The sequence below is a fragment of the Zootoca vivipara genome, chromosome 2 (genome assembly GCF_965207765.1).
Source record: "Zootoca vivipara chromosome 2, rZooViv2.hap1.1, whole genome shotgun sequence".
NCBI lineage: Eukaryota > Metazoa > Chordata > Lepidosauria > Squamata > Lacertidae > Zootoca > Zootoca vivipara.
The window spans coordinates 94,037,229-94,053,835 of NC_142584.1; the positions used below are offsets into that span (position 1 = coordinate 94,037,229).

The 16,607-nt window shown below is 40.7% G+C and overlaps 1 protein-coding gene and 1 pseudogene across 44 annotated transcripts in view; both read left to right on the forward strand.

Annotated features, from left to right (window-relative positions):
• FOXP1 (forkhead box P1) overlaps positions 1-16,607 on the forward strand; it is a 544,444-nt gene that overhangs the window by 441,719 nt on the left and 86,118 nt on the right. For all 44 annotated transcript variants that reach the window (XM_060271340.2, XM_088662398.1, XM_088662407.1 and 41 more), the window contains one exon: positions 7,466-7,670. In XM_060271340.2, coding sequence (XP_060127323.1) covers positions 7,466-7,670 — 205 coding nt within the window. The remainder of the gene's footprint in view (positions 1-7,465; positions 7,671-16,607) is intronic.
• LOC118081502 (small ubiquitin-related modifier 3 pseudogene) lies at positions 9,146-10,683 on the forward strand (annotated as a pseudogene).

Here is a 16,607-nt window from a genome sequence, read left to right on the forward strand (position 1 = left end):
ACCACTTTAGCTAATGGGGCCTCCCGCTGCCGCGCTGCGATTTCTGTTCTCATTCTGAGGTAAAGTTCTTAACCCAAGGTACTACTTCCAGGTTAGCGGAGTCTGTAACCCGAAGCGTTTGTAACCCGAGGTGTTTGTAACCCGAGATACCACTGTACAAGTGATAGACTTTTTTCCTCCTCCCCCCCAACCCTAAATTCACATTTACTGTCCAAAATACCTGTTTAGTTGTTTCTTGGTACCTAGCAGAAGAGATTTGAGAGCAACCTTCTTGTTCGTATGTTGTTTTTTCGGTTTCTCCTCTGGAGAAAATTAATTAACTGAATCACGATGTCTTGCATTTATCTGAATATGTGATCTCTCAGTGCACTTGTTACCTTTTCCCCGCACTGAGGTCAGTGGAGGGGGCATCCTTTTGATTTCATTCCTGATAGAATCCTACATGCCAGGCAATGACTGAACAGGCTCAAATACTTAGTGGTTTTTATTGAAGTGTTGGTGTTGGTTATGTGCTCCAAACTCCCACTGTTCCTGAGAGAGGTTGAGACTACTGGGAAATTTACTTGGCACATTATGGACAATATGGATGAGTAACAAAAATAAAGTCAAAACCCTAGGGGGGAAAAGCAGGAGAAGGCATGCAGACTATTGCCGGTTTTGTACATGTAAAAAAAAAAAAAATTACAGCACAAGTTAATTATACCTCCAGATTTATTGGTAAGAAACATCACAAGCTGTTCTTACATACCCATCCACTGGACTCTGGCTTCAGCCTTCTGAATTTTTTCCCCACAGTTTCTATACTGTTAAGTTTGGTTGGTGGTGTTCATTGTATACAGTACATCAGTTAAGCTGTCCAAAAGAGGGCAATTGGGCAGTGACAAGACACGGTCATGTGTAATGTGAAAGAAATGAATGTGGTGATGCATGAAGTGTAATCTGTGCAGCAACACATCAGAGACACCAGTAGGTAATTCAGCAGTCGGGGGCATTGATTGATAGGCTTCGCAGTGTAGTATAACTATTAATTCCTATCACATTAGGAGGAAGCATATTTAAAAGGGGGTGAGCGCTGGAGATGAAGCAAACACAAACAAAGGCAGCTTCGGCTGTGTTGGTGGCTAGTTTCAGCTACATCATTATTCTCCACCCCCCCTTCACGCTATTATGATTCTGGGGTGCTGTTGTGTTGTGGAAAAGGCAGGGGGAAAGGTAACTTGAGAATTCAGACAGGTCAGAATGCAACACATCCCTTTCCTTTATTGGAGAGATCTGATGGCTAAAAACTGATGTCGTTATGAGGTTTAAATCAACTTTCTGCTTGCTTGAACATGGTCACCTGGGTACGGAGGTACAAGGACAAAAAGAGGTTGAGCAACTCTAGTTGTCTTTGAGCCAGTGAGTACCTGGGGTTGGAAAATCGAGTTCCACGAACAGTAATCTGTCAACTGTCCCCACAACATACATTTTTTAAGCCTTTGCCTGCATTTTCTTCTATAATGAAGAAGATACTTCTCCAACGGAAAAAAAAATGCAACGAAGAAGAGTGTGAAAGCTTCAGTCTGTAATAATAATTGGCAATGAACACTTAAATTATAGACACCCTTTTTGTAACTGGCAACTGTTTTAAAGTACATAAAGAATCTTTTCCTAGGTGGAAGTACATTTGTTGTTAAAAATACAAGCCATTCAAGCCATTTCTGCATTTTAGAGGTCAAATAATATAGGTAAATATGACAAAAACAACCACTAATGATGCCGTATTTCTTGCTTGTTTCAAAGAGCTCTGAAGCAAAACATTTAAAAAGTTTTAATCAATTACAACCCATTGCACTGTAATAAAACAGCGTATATAACATTACAACATTTGTGTAATCACTCCTGCCCTTACACTCAAATGCATCAATAATCTAGACTTTATGTTTGTAGTCAGCATCAGCTGTAAAGCAAACTTCATTTAAGAAGCATCCTAAACAACCGAAGCTAGAACGCCAATACCAAATACCAAAATAGAAGGTATTCTGAGTCTAATCTCAGTGGACCTCACTTTCAAGGAAACATATTTAGGATTCGGAAAGTCGGCAGTTCAACTTCCCCGCGATGGAGTGAGCTCCCGTTGCTCTGTCCCAGCTTCTGCCAACCTAGCAGTTTGAAAGCACACCAGTGCCAAGTAGATAAATAGGTACCACTGTGGCGGAAAGGTAAACGGCGTTTCTGTGTGCTCTGGCTTCCGTCACGGTGTTCCGTTGTGCCATAAGCGGTTTAGTCCTGCTGGCCACATGACCCGGAAAGCTGTCTGTGGACAAACGCCAGCTCCCTCGGTCTGAAGTGAGATGAGCGCCGCACCCCATAGTCACCTTTGACTGGAACTAACCATCCAGGGATCATTTACCTTTTACTTTATTTTATCTGTTTGATGTGCTTCGAAGATAGATATATGCCTGTGCTCTCAATTTGTACCTGCCAAATTGCTGGAACATAAATTAGAATGCTAATAACTATGAGCACAATATTAGAAGCTAAAAAAATGTGATTTCTCTCAGATATTTCAATATTTAAGTGTTGGTGGGTTCAACGTGATTGTATCATTCCTACCACTTAGGTTCTGCTAGTAGCAGAGGCCACTATATTTAATTATCCCTTAGGTTTGATTTAGCAATAACTAACTTTCTGCAACATTTCTCAACTGTCCGATAAAATTATCCATGTTGTTTGTGCTAAAAAAGAAAACGATTACTTGTTGAAGAGTTCATAATAGCATTGTCCTTGTTTGGGGGACAATTATGTCACTTGGATCTCTGTGACATCATAATTAGATTCTGTTGCATAATTCAATCTGATCTGCAGTCCTTATGCCCGTGACCTTCTCCAACTGCAGTTACAGATACTTTATTTGCCTTTTATATCAAAATTGTGGAATTTGTTTAGATTTTGTTGTACAAAGACAGTTCTCATTAATGTTATGAATTGCCCATCTGTTATATAGTGGGCAAATCCTGCTGTAGATGTTGCAGCTTGCTAATTGCCCCTTTTGCCCTTGATGTATCGAGAGACTTTCTGTGGTATTCAGGTTTTTTTGTCATATAAATCAACGACAATCAAGCAGAAACACACAGCATCATCTCACTTTGAAAATCTAGAGCTATGTATATGAAGATTTTATAATAGCTAATATTAACAGTAATGATAATGGCAAATGTCTTTTTCTCATATCGGTGTATCCCCCCAAAATAAAAATGATGTTGACTCATGTGTTCTATTATCAATATGTTCCCATCAACAGACAAGTCCATTCACTATTGTTTCAACTGAGTAAACAGTGGTGAAAGGGTCAGTCATATTCACAGGTAATTGTTAGTGTGGAGACAGTCCTGTCAAGCGTGTTAGCTAAAAATACATCCCACACTGTCACTTTGCAAGGTGTTTGAAAATAATAGCCCAGTTGCAGCTAAACAGGACACAGGATTGTGTCGTGACCTTTCTCTTTGTTTAAATTGCCATAGAGGTTTAATTTCAAGGGACAAGCAATAATTGAATATGTCTAATAACTAAATGCTCATATGGGACAAAATCCATCAAAATGTAATTGGCATTTGATTTTTATGAAAGGAGAAGGAATGACTTTATAGCAATAGATGCATCTTTAGACTATCTGATCACTTAATGTATTTTAGAATATGTACTAATTGCAAACACTTAAAAAGCATTTTTGCATATATATTTTTAGGTGGCCCACTAGCAAAGACCAAATGTTTTTGTTAATGCTACTCTCAGAAAGGCGGGGAAGGTTATTGGTCTGTCGTGCAATAATTTACTCCTCTTTGATATGCAAACGATCCACGGTGAATATAAAAAAAATTCTATCAGACTCATTTCACAGTTCTTAACCACTTAGATTCTCTGGAGTCTATCGCCTCATTAGACCAGTGCTCTCCAAAGCTAGCATAATTAAAATCTTTAACAGTTTAGCAAAGTAAAGATGTTTGGCTGATCACGTTGAGATGATTATCTAGCCATTGTATTCTAAATGACAAAAATAAATTAAATTTAGACCTTGGCATTTTTTATTATGTGTTTCAAATGAATATATTGTATACTGTCTTCAATGCCTTAGGTTTGGTAAGAGACATGTCTGTTTCAGACACGGATGTATATTTTAAAAATGGCAGATTCTCCTCCCCACTCCTGAAAAAACGCAAGGATAACACAGTAGCTTGAAACAAAGCAGTTGCATTCATTGACACCTAGACTTCAAGTTGTTCAAAAGAAATTGATTAATTTTATTTTTGAAAACATGACTGATTCTACATGCTTTTAAAACTCCAGCTTGTCCCATATGCCCATGCCAGCCTACAACAGTAGAACAAACTACTCTCAGATTTCGGCATGCATAACCTTTATGGGATGTCATATTAAACTGTAACTTCTTCAAAATATGAAGTTGATGGCATACACCATTTTGAACTTACCTTGTTAAACAGTATTTCTTCTTCTTTTTTAAAAAGTATGTTTTTATTTCACTTCCAATGGCTCATTAGCACTGATCAAGAAATGACAGTAATAATAATAGTGTTACTTATATAGAAACTTGCAGGGTTTTTTAAGCTAGACACATCCATCAATTAACTGAGCAGTGCTAGAAACCAAAATTAATGAGAAAGATAGGTGTGTTAATGAAATAATCATGGTATAATCAATTTGACTGTTAAAATTCGAAAAGCATTTCATGAAGACAATGTGAATTCATAATTTATGTCTAAAAGTGATTAATAAAAACTGTATTTAATAACAAAGCTATTTATCATCATTTACAACTTAAGCACAAAATTAGTACTATTGTGGTTCATGTTGTCATAATAACACAGATGAATAAATTTATTTTGAAGACCTTCCTTGCTTCTGAAGAGAGGTTAAAATGTATCTGTCGCCAAGTCTTTTAGAAAATGAAGCACCATTTATTTATATTCTCCTTCAGAAAGCAGCCAATAATGGTTTTGCAATATAAATCTTGCAAGGAAAACCTCAGTTGCAACTTTACTTCCCATTGTGATTAAGAGAATGGGCCTATCAATAAGAAAAGGTTCTGTTTTAACTAATTTCCACTCTCAATATATATTCCCCCAGGAATTGTGTATGTTGAGTTGTTTGTCCTGTGTCCCAAATAGCTTGACATAAAGCATGAAAGGTTGTTTGTGCATTAAGGCCTAAAATCATTGGTGACAAGTAATGAGTCTGTAAGGATATTCAAGAAGCTGTGCCATGTTAAAGCTGACAGTGATTGAGCTTGTCACAGGGCTGAAGTGTATTCTTTTGGGCCCACTACAAACTTACAATGGGGTCCCTTCACATACATAACCCAAAATCATCCCATACATACATTCTCATTAAATAATATTTTTGAAATGAGTATATGACTGCAAACCATGTATAAATTGATCAATTCACTTCAAAGCTTTGGTTTTTTCCTGGTCCTTTTCCTTGCTAAAAATCATGAATTAACTCCCCAAAGCCAATTTTGTTTGCAAATTCACAATTGATAGACAAAATAGCTAGGTGGCTTGACTGTTCTTTCCCATAATGCATTTTGGATGGTTGCAGGCTGTAAATCCTTGCCCCCCCCCACCCCATAGCACTGCCACCTGTTGTCTGGTAGATCTTAAGAGAGCATGCCATATAAGGAAGCACAAGTCTCCCTATGTCGAAAAGTCCTACGGTAGTTTAATTGCACACAAAATTGGCATCCCTGATCTAGAGAATGTCATGGGCTGGCAGCTCACTATTCAGAATGTAACTTGTTCTGCTCTCAGGACAGCAATTCGCCTAAATCTGTTGCATTCACACATACAAAAGTGTTGCTGCTGCTGTTGTGTTGTATGTGTTTTTAGAAAGTTAGCACTTCTGTTGAGACAACTTCTTCAGCCATTAACCTAAATGGTCACTGCTAAGTAGCATATCTTAAAAGTAAAGGTAAAGGGACCCCTGACCATTAGGTCCAGTCGTGACCGACTCTGGGGTTGCGCGCTCATCTCGCATTATTGGCCGAGGGAGCCGGCGTACAGCTTCCAGGTCATGTGGCCAGCATGACAAAGCCGCTTCTGGCGAACCAGGGCAGCACACGGAAACGCCGTTTACCTTCCCGCTGTAGCGGTTCCTATTTATCTACTTGCATTTTGACATGCTTTCGAACTGCTAGGTTGGCAGGAGCTGGGACCAAGCAACAGGAGCTCACCCCGTCACAGGGATTCGAACCGCCGACCTTCTGATCAGCAAGCCCTAGGCTCAGTGGTTTAACCACAGCGCCACCTGGGTCCCCACATATCTTAGCAGTGACCATTTAGCTTAATGACTGAAGAAGTTGCCTCAACAGAAGTGTTAACTTTGTTTGTTTGTTTTAAAGTAGCATTTCTTAGGGACGCAGGTGCGCTATGGTCTAAACCACTGAGCCTCTTGGGCTTGCTGATCAGAAGGTCAGCGCTTTGAATCCCCGAGTTTGAAAGCACGCCAAAAGTGCAAGTAGATAAATAGGTACTGCTCTGGCGAGAAGGTGAACGGCGTTTCCATGCGCTGCTCTGGTTTTGGTGTTCCATTGCGCCGGAAGCGGCTTCGTCATGCTGGCCACATGACCCGGAAAAACTGTCTGCGGACAAACGTTGGCTCCCTTGGCCAGTAAAGCAAGATGAGCGCCGCAACCCCAGAGTCGTCTGTGACTGGACTTAACTGTCAGGGGTTCCTTTACCTTTACCTTTTAAGTAGCATATCTTAGACCTTGTTGTCCAATGTGGACGGCAGTCAGCCTCTCATTTAGTTTCTCACAATGCCCTGGGCACTGCAGGGCATTCTGGGAGATTAAAGTGGCAACTCCCAGCCAGGCTTTGAGTGCTGTAGCTGCTGCCAATTAAGCCTGAGGTAACCCATCAATGTACGGAAGGATCCACCAGAGAGCACTTTGCTCAAGGCTCCCTAAAACATGCAGCCAGCCCAGGTTGGTTGACTCATTGGACTTAAAAGTGTTGCATTATTTAAATGTGAAAGTTCATCATGCAGTGATAAAAAATAAATAAGGAAAATGCCATGATTTTCCATCCTTATGTCTGAGCTTTTCATATTCCTGTATTCACGTCTTCAGTGAGGACTAGAAATAGCCTTTGAAAACTATGGTATCTTTTGGCTTTTGATATACTGACTGCAATGGGACCTCCCGTGTTGCCCGCCTTCCAGTTTACCATAACAGTGAAGCCTAACTAATCAACCGCAGGGACATGCGGTTTGCGGAAAACGTTGACTTGGCAGGCAGCATTACTATTGCTCCAGTTCAGTGGTGTGTATGTGGCATTTATTACATGGTCCTTGGAATTTGAAAAATAACCTCCCAGACTAGGTTTTGTTTTCCGGCTTTGATATTAATTACTGTTTGAAGATGGCTAAATTAGCTGTTAATTAATTTCACTATTCAATTTTGTTTCAGGCATGATTCCAAATGAACTGCAGCAACTCTGGAAGGAAGTGACGGGTTCTCACACAGCAGAGGAAGCTGCAAGCAACAACCACAGCAGTTTGGACCTGTCGACAACATGCATCTCCTCCTCAGCCTCCTCTAAGGCCTCCTTAATAATAAACCCACATGCCTCAACAAATGGACAACTATCAGTCCACACTCCTAAAAGAGAGAGGTAAGTGCTTCTAGAATTCCTCCTCCTCTCTTCCCAGAGCAATATATATTTATTGTGGTCTTTGTTTTATTCATGCATATGGCTACTGTCACCTACATACAAGGGGGGAAATGGTGTAGCGTATGGGGAAGGACCATAGCTCAGCAATAGAGCATTTGCTTTGTATAAAGAAGGTCCCAAGTTTGATCCCCAGATGGGACACTCTGGAGATCTGCTGCCAGTCAGCGGTGGACAGTACAGTGGTACCTCGGGTTACAAACGCTTCGGGTTACAAACTCCGCTAACCCAGAAGTAGTACCTCGGGTTGAGAACTTTGCCCCAGGATGAGAATGGAAATTGTGCGGCGGCAGCGGGAGGCCCCATCAGCGAAAGCACACCTCAGATTAAGAACGGTTTCAGGTTAAGAATGGACCTCCGGAATGAATTAAGTTCGTAACCCGAGGTACCACTGTATTGAGCTAGAAAACACCCAGTATAAGGCAGCTTCCTGAGTGTTTCATAAATGTTACCGCTGATATCCCTGGACTCATGAAGAGTATTTGCTGACTTAACGTCACTAATCTTTGTTGTGTCTTTGAGTTGGTTCACCAAACACATTTTTTGTCCGCATGAGCAGTTCTGACTTGTGTCGAGGTGTTTGCTTTCTAAAGAAAAATGTAATATATGAAGGTGGTAATCCTGGAAATAAGTGATCCTGCATTCCACTGATTACGATTGGCATTTGCAACAACATATGACATAACCCAAGGATAGGTTCGTGCTCACATGGACAAACGTAGCAGGAATGTATTCAGGTATTTGTGTAGCCGTACAAGTTTATGTTGTCAAGATCTCATTATTTTGCAGATGCCAGTTTTAATGTACTGTATATTGTTTCCTTGTGGTAGCTGGGAAGCAATTTCTCAGAAATATATTTTATCCTGTTGCTGTTTGTCAGCTGGTTGTTGGTTCTTGAGAAGCGATTTGGAAGGCTCTTTGTCTGGATGGTGTGATTGCAAATTGCTGTCCAAAAGGGGGCATCTGATTGTGATATCAAGTGATTGGCAGGTGGGTAGCCCCAGCCACATGCCAAATTGGGTTGGGGTGGTGGTGCAGATGAGTATCTGGCCCATCAACCAGATCCAGTTCCCCACCTCGTGATTTAGGTCCTTCAAATTACACACTGACTCGTATGCCCAAAAGGTATTGTGTTTGAAAACTGCTGCTGAAGTCATTAAAAATCTAGAGCAACAAACATAGCACCTTAAAAACAGAAACAACAACCCCACTTGTTCTAGCATTTGCTGTCCCTTTTGTGGATCGTCCTTCTTGGGATGACATCTAGGTACATATTGGGACTGTTGCCTCGGTCTCTCTGCTTCTTTTGTTTGAATCACAAGGGAAGGGTCAAGTAGGTGCAAGCACTCACACAAACACACCCTCCCCCTTTGTTTGGATTCCCCTGCATCTAATTGCAACTCATTGTGCAGTACGAGATGCTGTTGCAAAAAGTCCCCCTGAGTTTCAGAAATGGTTTGTCAATTGGGGAATGTGGGGCATAGCTGTCAAGTTTTCCCTTTTATCGCGAGGAAGCCTATTCAGCATAAGGGAATTTCCCTTAAAAAAAGGGAGAACTTGACAGCTATGATGTGGGGTGAGATCTGCTTTTAGACGAGATGACTAGAGAAGGCTTCCCTCTTCAACAAAGCTCTCTCGCTGTGCCATTGAGATCCCAGCCATGATTTTCCATGGCCCGGCGATGACAACAAGCGTATGTGTTTATGTTGAGAAGGAACTTTTTCCTCTTTGAAACTTTATATGCTAATAATCAAAAGAGAATTATCTATTTTACTTAATTGCCTATGCTCACTAATTTGTAGGTGACTGGTTGTTGTTTTTCCTGGCCAAAGTTTTTCCTAGTCAAGTGATTTGAAATTTTTTTGGTAAGGCAAAGCATATAAGCACATCTTGTGCCTTGCTTACATGAAGAAAACAAAGCTGTCATGTATAGATGCAAAATACTTAAGAACATTTTTTTGAATTGAGATATTGTCATATATAGTGTCTGTTACTTAGACAGGGAGGACTTAGTCCTGTTGTTGTTGGTGTACATTTGTGCATGTCTGTCAAATGAAATATGTTTGCTGTAGCACCAGAAGACAGAGTTTTCTTGGGAGGATGAGATGTACGAAAAACGATCTTGGCTTCTTCCAACTTATAGAAAAAGGGGAGAGAGAATCGTAGCGCACTGTGTGTGTTTCTGTTTTCTTATATTCTGTGCCCGCCGAGCCACTTTCTTCTGTGGCATGTAGAATTCAGTTTGTTCACATCCTACCATACAGTCTGCAATATTTCAGTTTCCAACAGAACATAGGACTGGTTAATAAAGCTGGTGTGCTCTTTGCCTCCCTGTGTAGAACTATCTGGTCTGGTTCAAGTGTAACACTAAACCATGGTTTGACACTATGAACATGTGCTAGAATAAGCAAAAACCAAGCCTTCACACTTCGAGGAGTGGGTTGTAGACAGTGTTGTTGTACTGATGGAATATTAACATGATATGTGCTAGATACTGTGTTAGAACAGAAAATTGGTGGGCGGGAGAGGAGAGTACAGGAAGACAGGAGCTCCAAACAGTTGCAGACTTGCTCCTTGAGGAGGCATCATATCCGAGAAGCAGCCCAAGGAAGGAATAAAAACAGAGGATGACCATATCAATTTAAAAGTAGCTGGCCAAATGGATCAGTGGTCCAGTTTAAAATAAAACGGCACCCACAACTAAGTAAACTAATGAAGACCTATTGTGAGAGACAGGGTTTGTCAATGAGACAGATTAGATTCAGATTTGATGGACAACCAATTAATGAAACAGACACACCTGCACAGTTGGAAATGGAAGATGAAGATACTATTGATGTGTTTCAACAGCAGACTGGTGGCATGCGCTAAATATCCTGTCCTTTTAGGAAGAGGAATGTGAAAATCCAACTCACTTTATCATTTGTCCTTGGATTTGCTATCAAATAGTAAACAAATGAACATGCCAATCATACAGGCATCTTCTCATGTTCTGAAGACATTTATCCAAATTCTTTTCCTGTCCCTGATATACTGGTGACTTATTTGGATCTGCTTTTAATTGACATTTCCTGATCTTTGTGATCTGATCTCTGTCTAATTGCAAGATAGTAGGTTTTTAAAAGGAATGTAATATATCCCCTACATGTTAAATTTGGAACCTAACATAGTTGCACAATTTGTTTTTATGGGAAATTGTCTGTCAAATAAAAAACCTGGGGGGGGGGGAAATGCTGCACCTTAAATTGTGCCTCCAAAGCATATTCTTCATTTTAAAATCCACATGTAATGTTGCACTTTGCCATTTGTGATCTACTAGAGTACAGTGGCTTGAAATCAGCTTTGGGAGAAAATTTGAAAACAAACTTTGTCCCAATTCTTTATTTTTTTAAACTAAAATATAATAATGCAGCCTTAACCTCTAATGAATTTTGTAATACATGTGCACAATATCATTTATCAGTGTTCAGTAGAATAATTCCTTAAAAACCCTTTTTGAGTCCATCAAAATATAAAAAGATAAATGGCTCAGAGTGGAAGAAGGTTCAAGCTTTTGGTGGCTTCCCTTCTCTTTGGCGCGTTTGAGGTTGGCACCATCAATTTGCAACAGCATGATTGAATTACCTCTGTCCATAAGAAGAGGAGGCATAGTATGTACTGAAGAATGCTGACTAAGGCACTTAAAGTTTCTGTTGCTGCTTTGTCAGGCAATGTGGTGCCTGCCTAGGTGTCATATGACACATAAAACTCTGCTGGTTTAGAAGTTTTCCACCAGCTATTTATTTATTTATTCATTTGTTTTATAAAGAATATTTCTGGATATTCAGGGAAGCAGATGAAAAGTAGAGAGAGAATGCTATCTAGGGTACAAGGGGCATGTTTGTTTCAGGTAACCTTATCTGAATACGAAGCGTCTTCTGAAAAAATAGGCCTGGGAAATATTTCATTTTTAGTAGTCATTATAAAATATTTAGGAGCAGTTTCATTGCGAGGTGGTTTCTTTTTTTTTTAGTATGAATGGACATTTTGAGTTTAATTTAACTTAATTTACCCATTTCAAATTTTAGTTTGAGCCCTAAATAAATATTTTGTTTTAAATGAAGAAGATACGGAAGTATACAGGTTGTATTTACTATCAGAAAAGGCTTCATCAGTGTCATTTAACTGAAAAAGAAGACGGAAGTGGCGCACAATTCCTTCCGTTCTCACACTTCCAAAGAATGGAATGTCAACACACAGAGCATGTGAACTAGTAGTCACACACATTCTGCAGCAAGGGAGAGAATGAAAATCCTGACATCTACATGCCCTCCTTTTGCCCATTTACTCTATTCTCCAGTCATAGTTTTCTCCTGCAGTATTGTTACCATGGAACTCCCTAATAGTGAATCCATAGCAGGTGATTGGAAAGTTCACCTCTTCTTGGTCACTGTTGCCCCCATTTTACGGACTGAGAATTGAATCTCAGAGATCTGCAACTGGACAGGCAGTAAATGCATGGCAGGAGAAGAAGAAAAATGGGCACATCTATCCATACCCTTTCACCATTAGGATGAACGGCTGGGAACTTATTCTACTGGCTCTTATTTTAGTTAACAGCACCGAAATCACTTTATTCTCTTATTCTAAATGAAGAACTGTGCGAGTAAGGCCACCTGCAATAGAGGAAGGCACCTTCTCTCTCATTTATCCAGTGTGTTGTAGTGGTTAAGAGTGGTAGACTCGTAATCTGGTGAACCGGGTTCAGTCCCCGCTCCTCCACATTCAGCTGCTTGGACTAGTCACACTTCTCTGAAGTCTCTCAGCCTCACTCACCTCACAGAGTGTTTGTTGTGGGGGAGGAAGGGAAAGGAGAATGTTAGCCGCTTTGAGACTCCTTAAGGGGAGTGATAAAGCGGGATATCAAATCCAAACTCTCCTCCTCCTCCTCCTCCTCCTCCTCCTCCTCCTCCTCCTCCTCCTCCTCCTCCTCCTCCCTATCCAGGGATTCTTTCTTCACCTGCAGAGAGAGAGAGGGAGTGCCCTGACTGCTGGGGGCGCTGACAGAGCAAATAAGCTCATGAGGGCAGCCACATGCAATGGAGAAAATCAACCTTCCCTCCAGACCCCAGTCACTAGCCACAAGCTGAGGGCAGTGTATAATACCTTCCTTAGCACATCGAGGCGTAGCATTCCCTGATCTGAACTAAAATGAGAAGTGGGGCCCCTGTTTGTGAACTTGCTTCTGCTGCTGAGTGCCCATTTAGAAGCTGCTCTCTAAAGCACCATCCAGAGTTTACAGCAATGCTATCTTTCTCTCTCTCTTAAAAAAGCTCCTTATTTAAGTAGTCAGGCAATGTGTCAGTGATATTACAAGCTAAGGGCTGAGGTTAACAGATTGAGAAGAGGGCAGGAGAGAAAGCGGCTGGAAGATTAATGTCAACAGAGATGTTTTCAGGGTGAAAAAGAAAGGGAGAAAACGCTGACGATTGAAGGTAGCAGCTCTGAAGAAGCTCTTTGAATGTGGCATTGACTCTGAGCCTTAGGAAGTAGCTTGTGTCTCTTGCTTGCACTTGTTCTCCAAAGAGAATTGTTGATGAACAATAGGATACAGGAGCGGGTACCCCAGCCCACCCCCTACATGCAGCCTTGAGCTGGATGGTAGCAGTAGGATTCTTCCCAGTGCCAGAGGCTGGGGGAGAGGAGAGCGCAGCACCAACATCCCTCCAGGCCTCAGGCCCACATCCTGGTCAGCCTTATACTGAATCTCCGTAAATGAGAAGTTTCTTTTCTCTCTGCTAGGCTGTCACCTACGGTAGGTGGAAGGAGGATAGAGCAACAACACTCAGCTGGTATGCTCTGGAGGAGTTTCCTCCAGCTGTTATATGTCCAGAAGCAGCACTGGCTAGGGAGGGCAGGGTACAAATAAAATTATTATTATTATTATTATTATTATTATTATTATTATCATCGTTGTTGTTGTTGTTGTCATCATCATCATAGAATCATGCTCTCAAGCATACTCTCAGACCCTCTTGCTGTTGTTAGACATTGGGGTGCCTTGCTAGTGACTCTACTGCAACCCAACTCAAGGGATTGGTGGATGAAACTTGATTCCTGGAGTAGGGCTGTTGTCTTTTTGGGTAAGAGTTACACTCCCTCTGAAAAATTAGGGTCATAATTTTATTCCCATAAGAACCTGCCAGTCCTTTCAGGTTGGCAGTGGGGGTTCTCTTGCATAATCTACTTGTATCTGGGGCCAAGGTTAGCAGGAACACGGGAGAGAAAACCTTGTGGAACTCTCTGTCCCAGGAAATCTTAACTGTGTCCCTTTTGATGGGTTAAAAAAAAATCTTTAGAACATGCATTTGTTCCCATGGGAGTTTTTTTTAAAAAATTTAACTGGTTAGTTTACTTTTACCTGCCATATTCTATGTGCCTTTCTCTCTTTTACTTTAATAATTACTTTAAAATTTTCATTTTGTTGCTTTAGTACTGCTTTCTGAGTTTTGTTAGCTGCCTTTGGCATCTTCAGATGACAAGGTGGAGTATGAATTCAAAATAAATAAATAGCCTCAATTAAACAAGTGGCATCATTTGATGGGAGGTCAATTATTTTCAACAAGGTGCAGCAAGAGAGGTTTTTGTGTTTCAGTGATGATGGTGTTTTGGGAGAAAAGACACGTCATTACGCTGAGGAGTTTACATGCTAAATTTTGTCTAGTGAGAGAGAAAACCAAAGATCTGTTTAGAGGGGTGAGAGGTTGTAAAACAGGGGTAGGCAACCTAAGATCTGTGGGCTGAATGCGGCCCAATTGCCGCCTAAATCTGGCCCGCGAACAGTCCGGGAATCAGTGTGTTTTTACATGAGTAGAATGTGCGCTTTTATTTAAAATGCATCTCTGGGTTATTTGTGGGGCCTAGGAATTCGTTCATTCCCCCCCCCAAAAAAATATATAGTCCAGACCCTTACAAGGTCTGAGGAACAGTGGGCCACCCCATGGCTGGAAAAGGTTGCTGACCCCTGTTGTAAAATACTGTACCCTGCCTCAACAGCCATTAAAACCCTACTTCAGTGGAAAGAGACTCAGATATTTGTAGGGGAGAAGGTTGTAGGCTTGATCTTCGGAAGTAAATAGAGATAAATCACTATCTTCCCCAAGTGCAAAGTCGACTTTGGAAAAAATGTCCCAGGGCATAGTATTTTTGCCTAGGCTTTGCAGTTCAGTTCTGTGTGGAAATCAACTAAACAGCATGTTTAGGATATGGCCTGCGCAATAAGCTCACCTGCCCTGGCTAGTTCAACTGAAAAAGAATTTGGTTCATCAAATGTAACTAAGGCTATGTACACATTGCCAGCTTAAAATGCAGTCAGTTTGTTCAGAACGAAACTGGTTTGGGGGAAAACTCATAGAAATGCAGGATTGCCTAAGGAAAGACGTAGAAAATGAGAAACAAGGAGAGTAGGGAACATACAGCCTACGTTTTAGGAATGAAGATTAACCAGCTAAGGTTCAGGGTGAGTAATATTGGCTGGAGAAAACAAGTGGATAAATTGAAAACAATGACAACTGCACCTGTTCGGGGGGCCGGAAAAGTCTGGCTATCACTTCCTGTCATTCTGCATATTTCTAATGTTCAGGTGTGAATTTTGTTGCAAGTGTAGTCAAAACAGCACTAACCACCCACAAGAGAGGAGGTATCGCCAGACTTTGGGAAACCCCGAGGTTTGCAAAAGTATAAAAAGTCCTTATTGGGGGAAATTCTGTGGTGGGGAATCAGTCTCTCCCCTCCCTTTCCACACTTTTCAGAATAGCATTGAGAGTGACAAGTATATGAACCTTCATTTGAGCTCCAGTTACCGAGTTGTTCTGGTTTCATTTGTCATGTTGAAGCTAAATTATTGTGATGTACAATGAAAAAGGACTGTACCTCCAGATTGTAACGAGGTCAAAATGTGTTTCTGAATTTAACTGCTGCTTATTTAAACAGTCTTGTGATGCAGTTCTGAATCTGTTTGACTGTTTCCTGTATCTTCAATGTATATATTTTTCCCGCAAATGACTCAAAAAGGGGACCCGTGTCATGTGTTAAGAGCAAGCAGTACTTCTAGGAAGATTTTTGTTTTCAGCTAGTAATATTTAGGGTATATGGAAACTTATGGGCAGTATTACAAAGCTGAGTAAGTTTATCCAAAATGAAAACAAAATGATTCAGCCCTGTATTATTACTACCGGTATATTAAAAAAGTGCCATACCCCACGTTAGAGTTGCTGTTCTTCTTGTTGTTATTATTATTTATTTATTTATACCCCACCCATTTGGCTGGGTTTTTTAAGTGGGCTGTATAGTTAAAATACAGTGGGTTGTATTCATCTATCATAAAGTAGACCAGGAGACTCACAGAAAAACTTCCAAGAACCTGGAGAGGTTCATGCAACTGAAGGAGGTCTCAAAGTGGCTCGCAACAATAAAATATACAACATGCAAAATTTAAAACAGAAATTTAATCTCAAAAAAATATACATTTAACCTCAAAAAATTTAAACCTTGAGAATTTTACATCCCCCCCAATGTAAAACATTTGAGCATTCAGGGTGCATAGTTTTAATCAGTCAGCTGAAACTCGGTAGGGACAGTGCCTGGCTAACTTCTTGTGGGAGGGAGTTCTGTTTAAGGCACTAAAGCTACCAACTAGCATTTTTAATTATTCTTAGAAATGTACTGTATCAGCATTGTTGCAGTCAGTCAGTAATGTAGCCACTGTATTTTGTAATAATCCAAAGTACGGCATATCCATCTCAAAAGTCCTGTATTACAAAGAGGTCTTACTGGGGCAAAGATAACTGTTATCAAGCTATCTCTGTCTTAAGAGGCAGGCTAACAGCCGTAGCTGGTAAA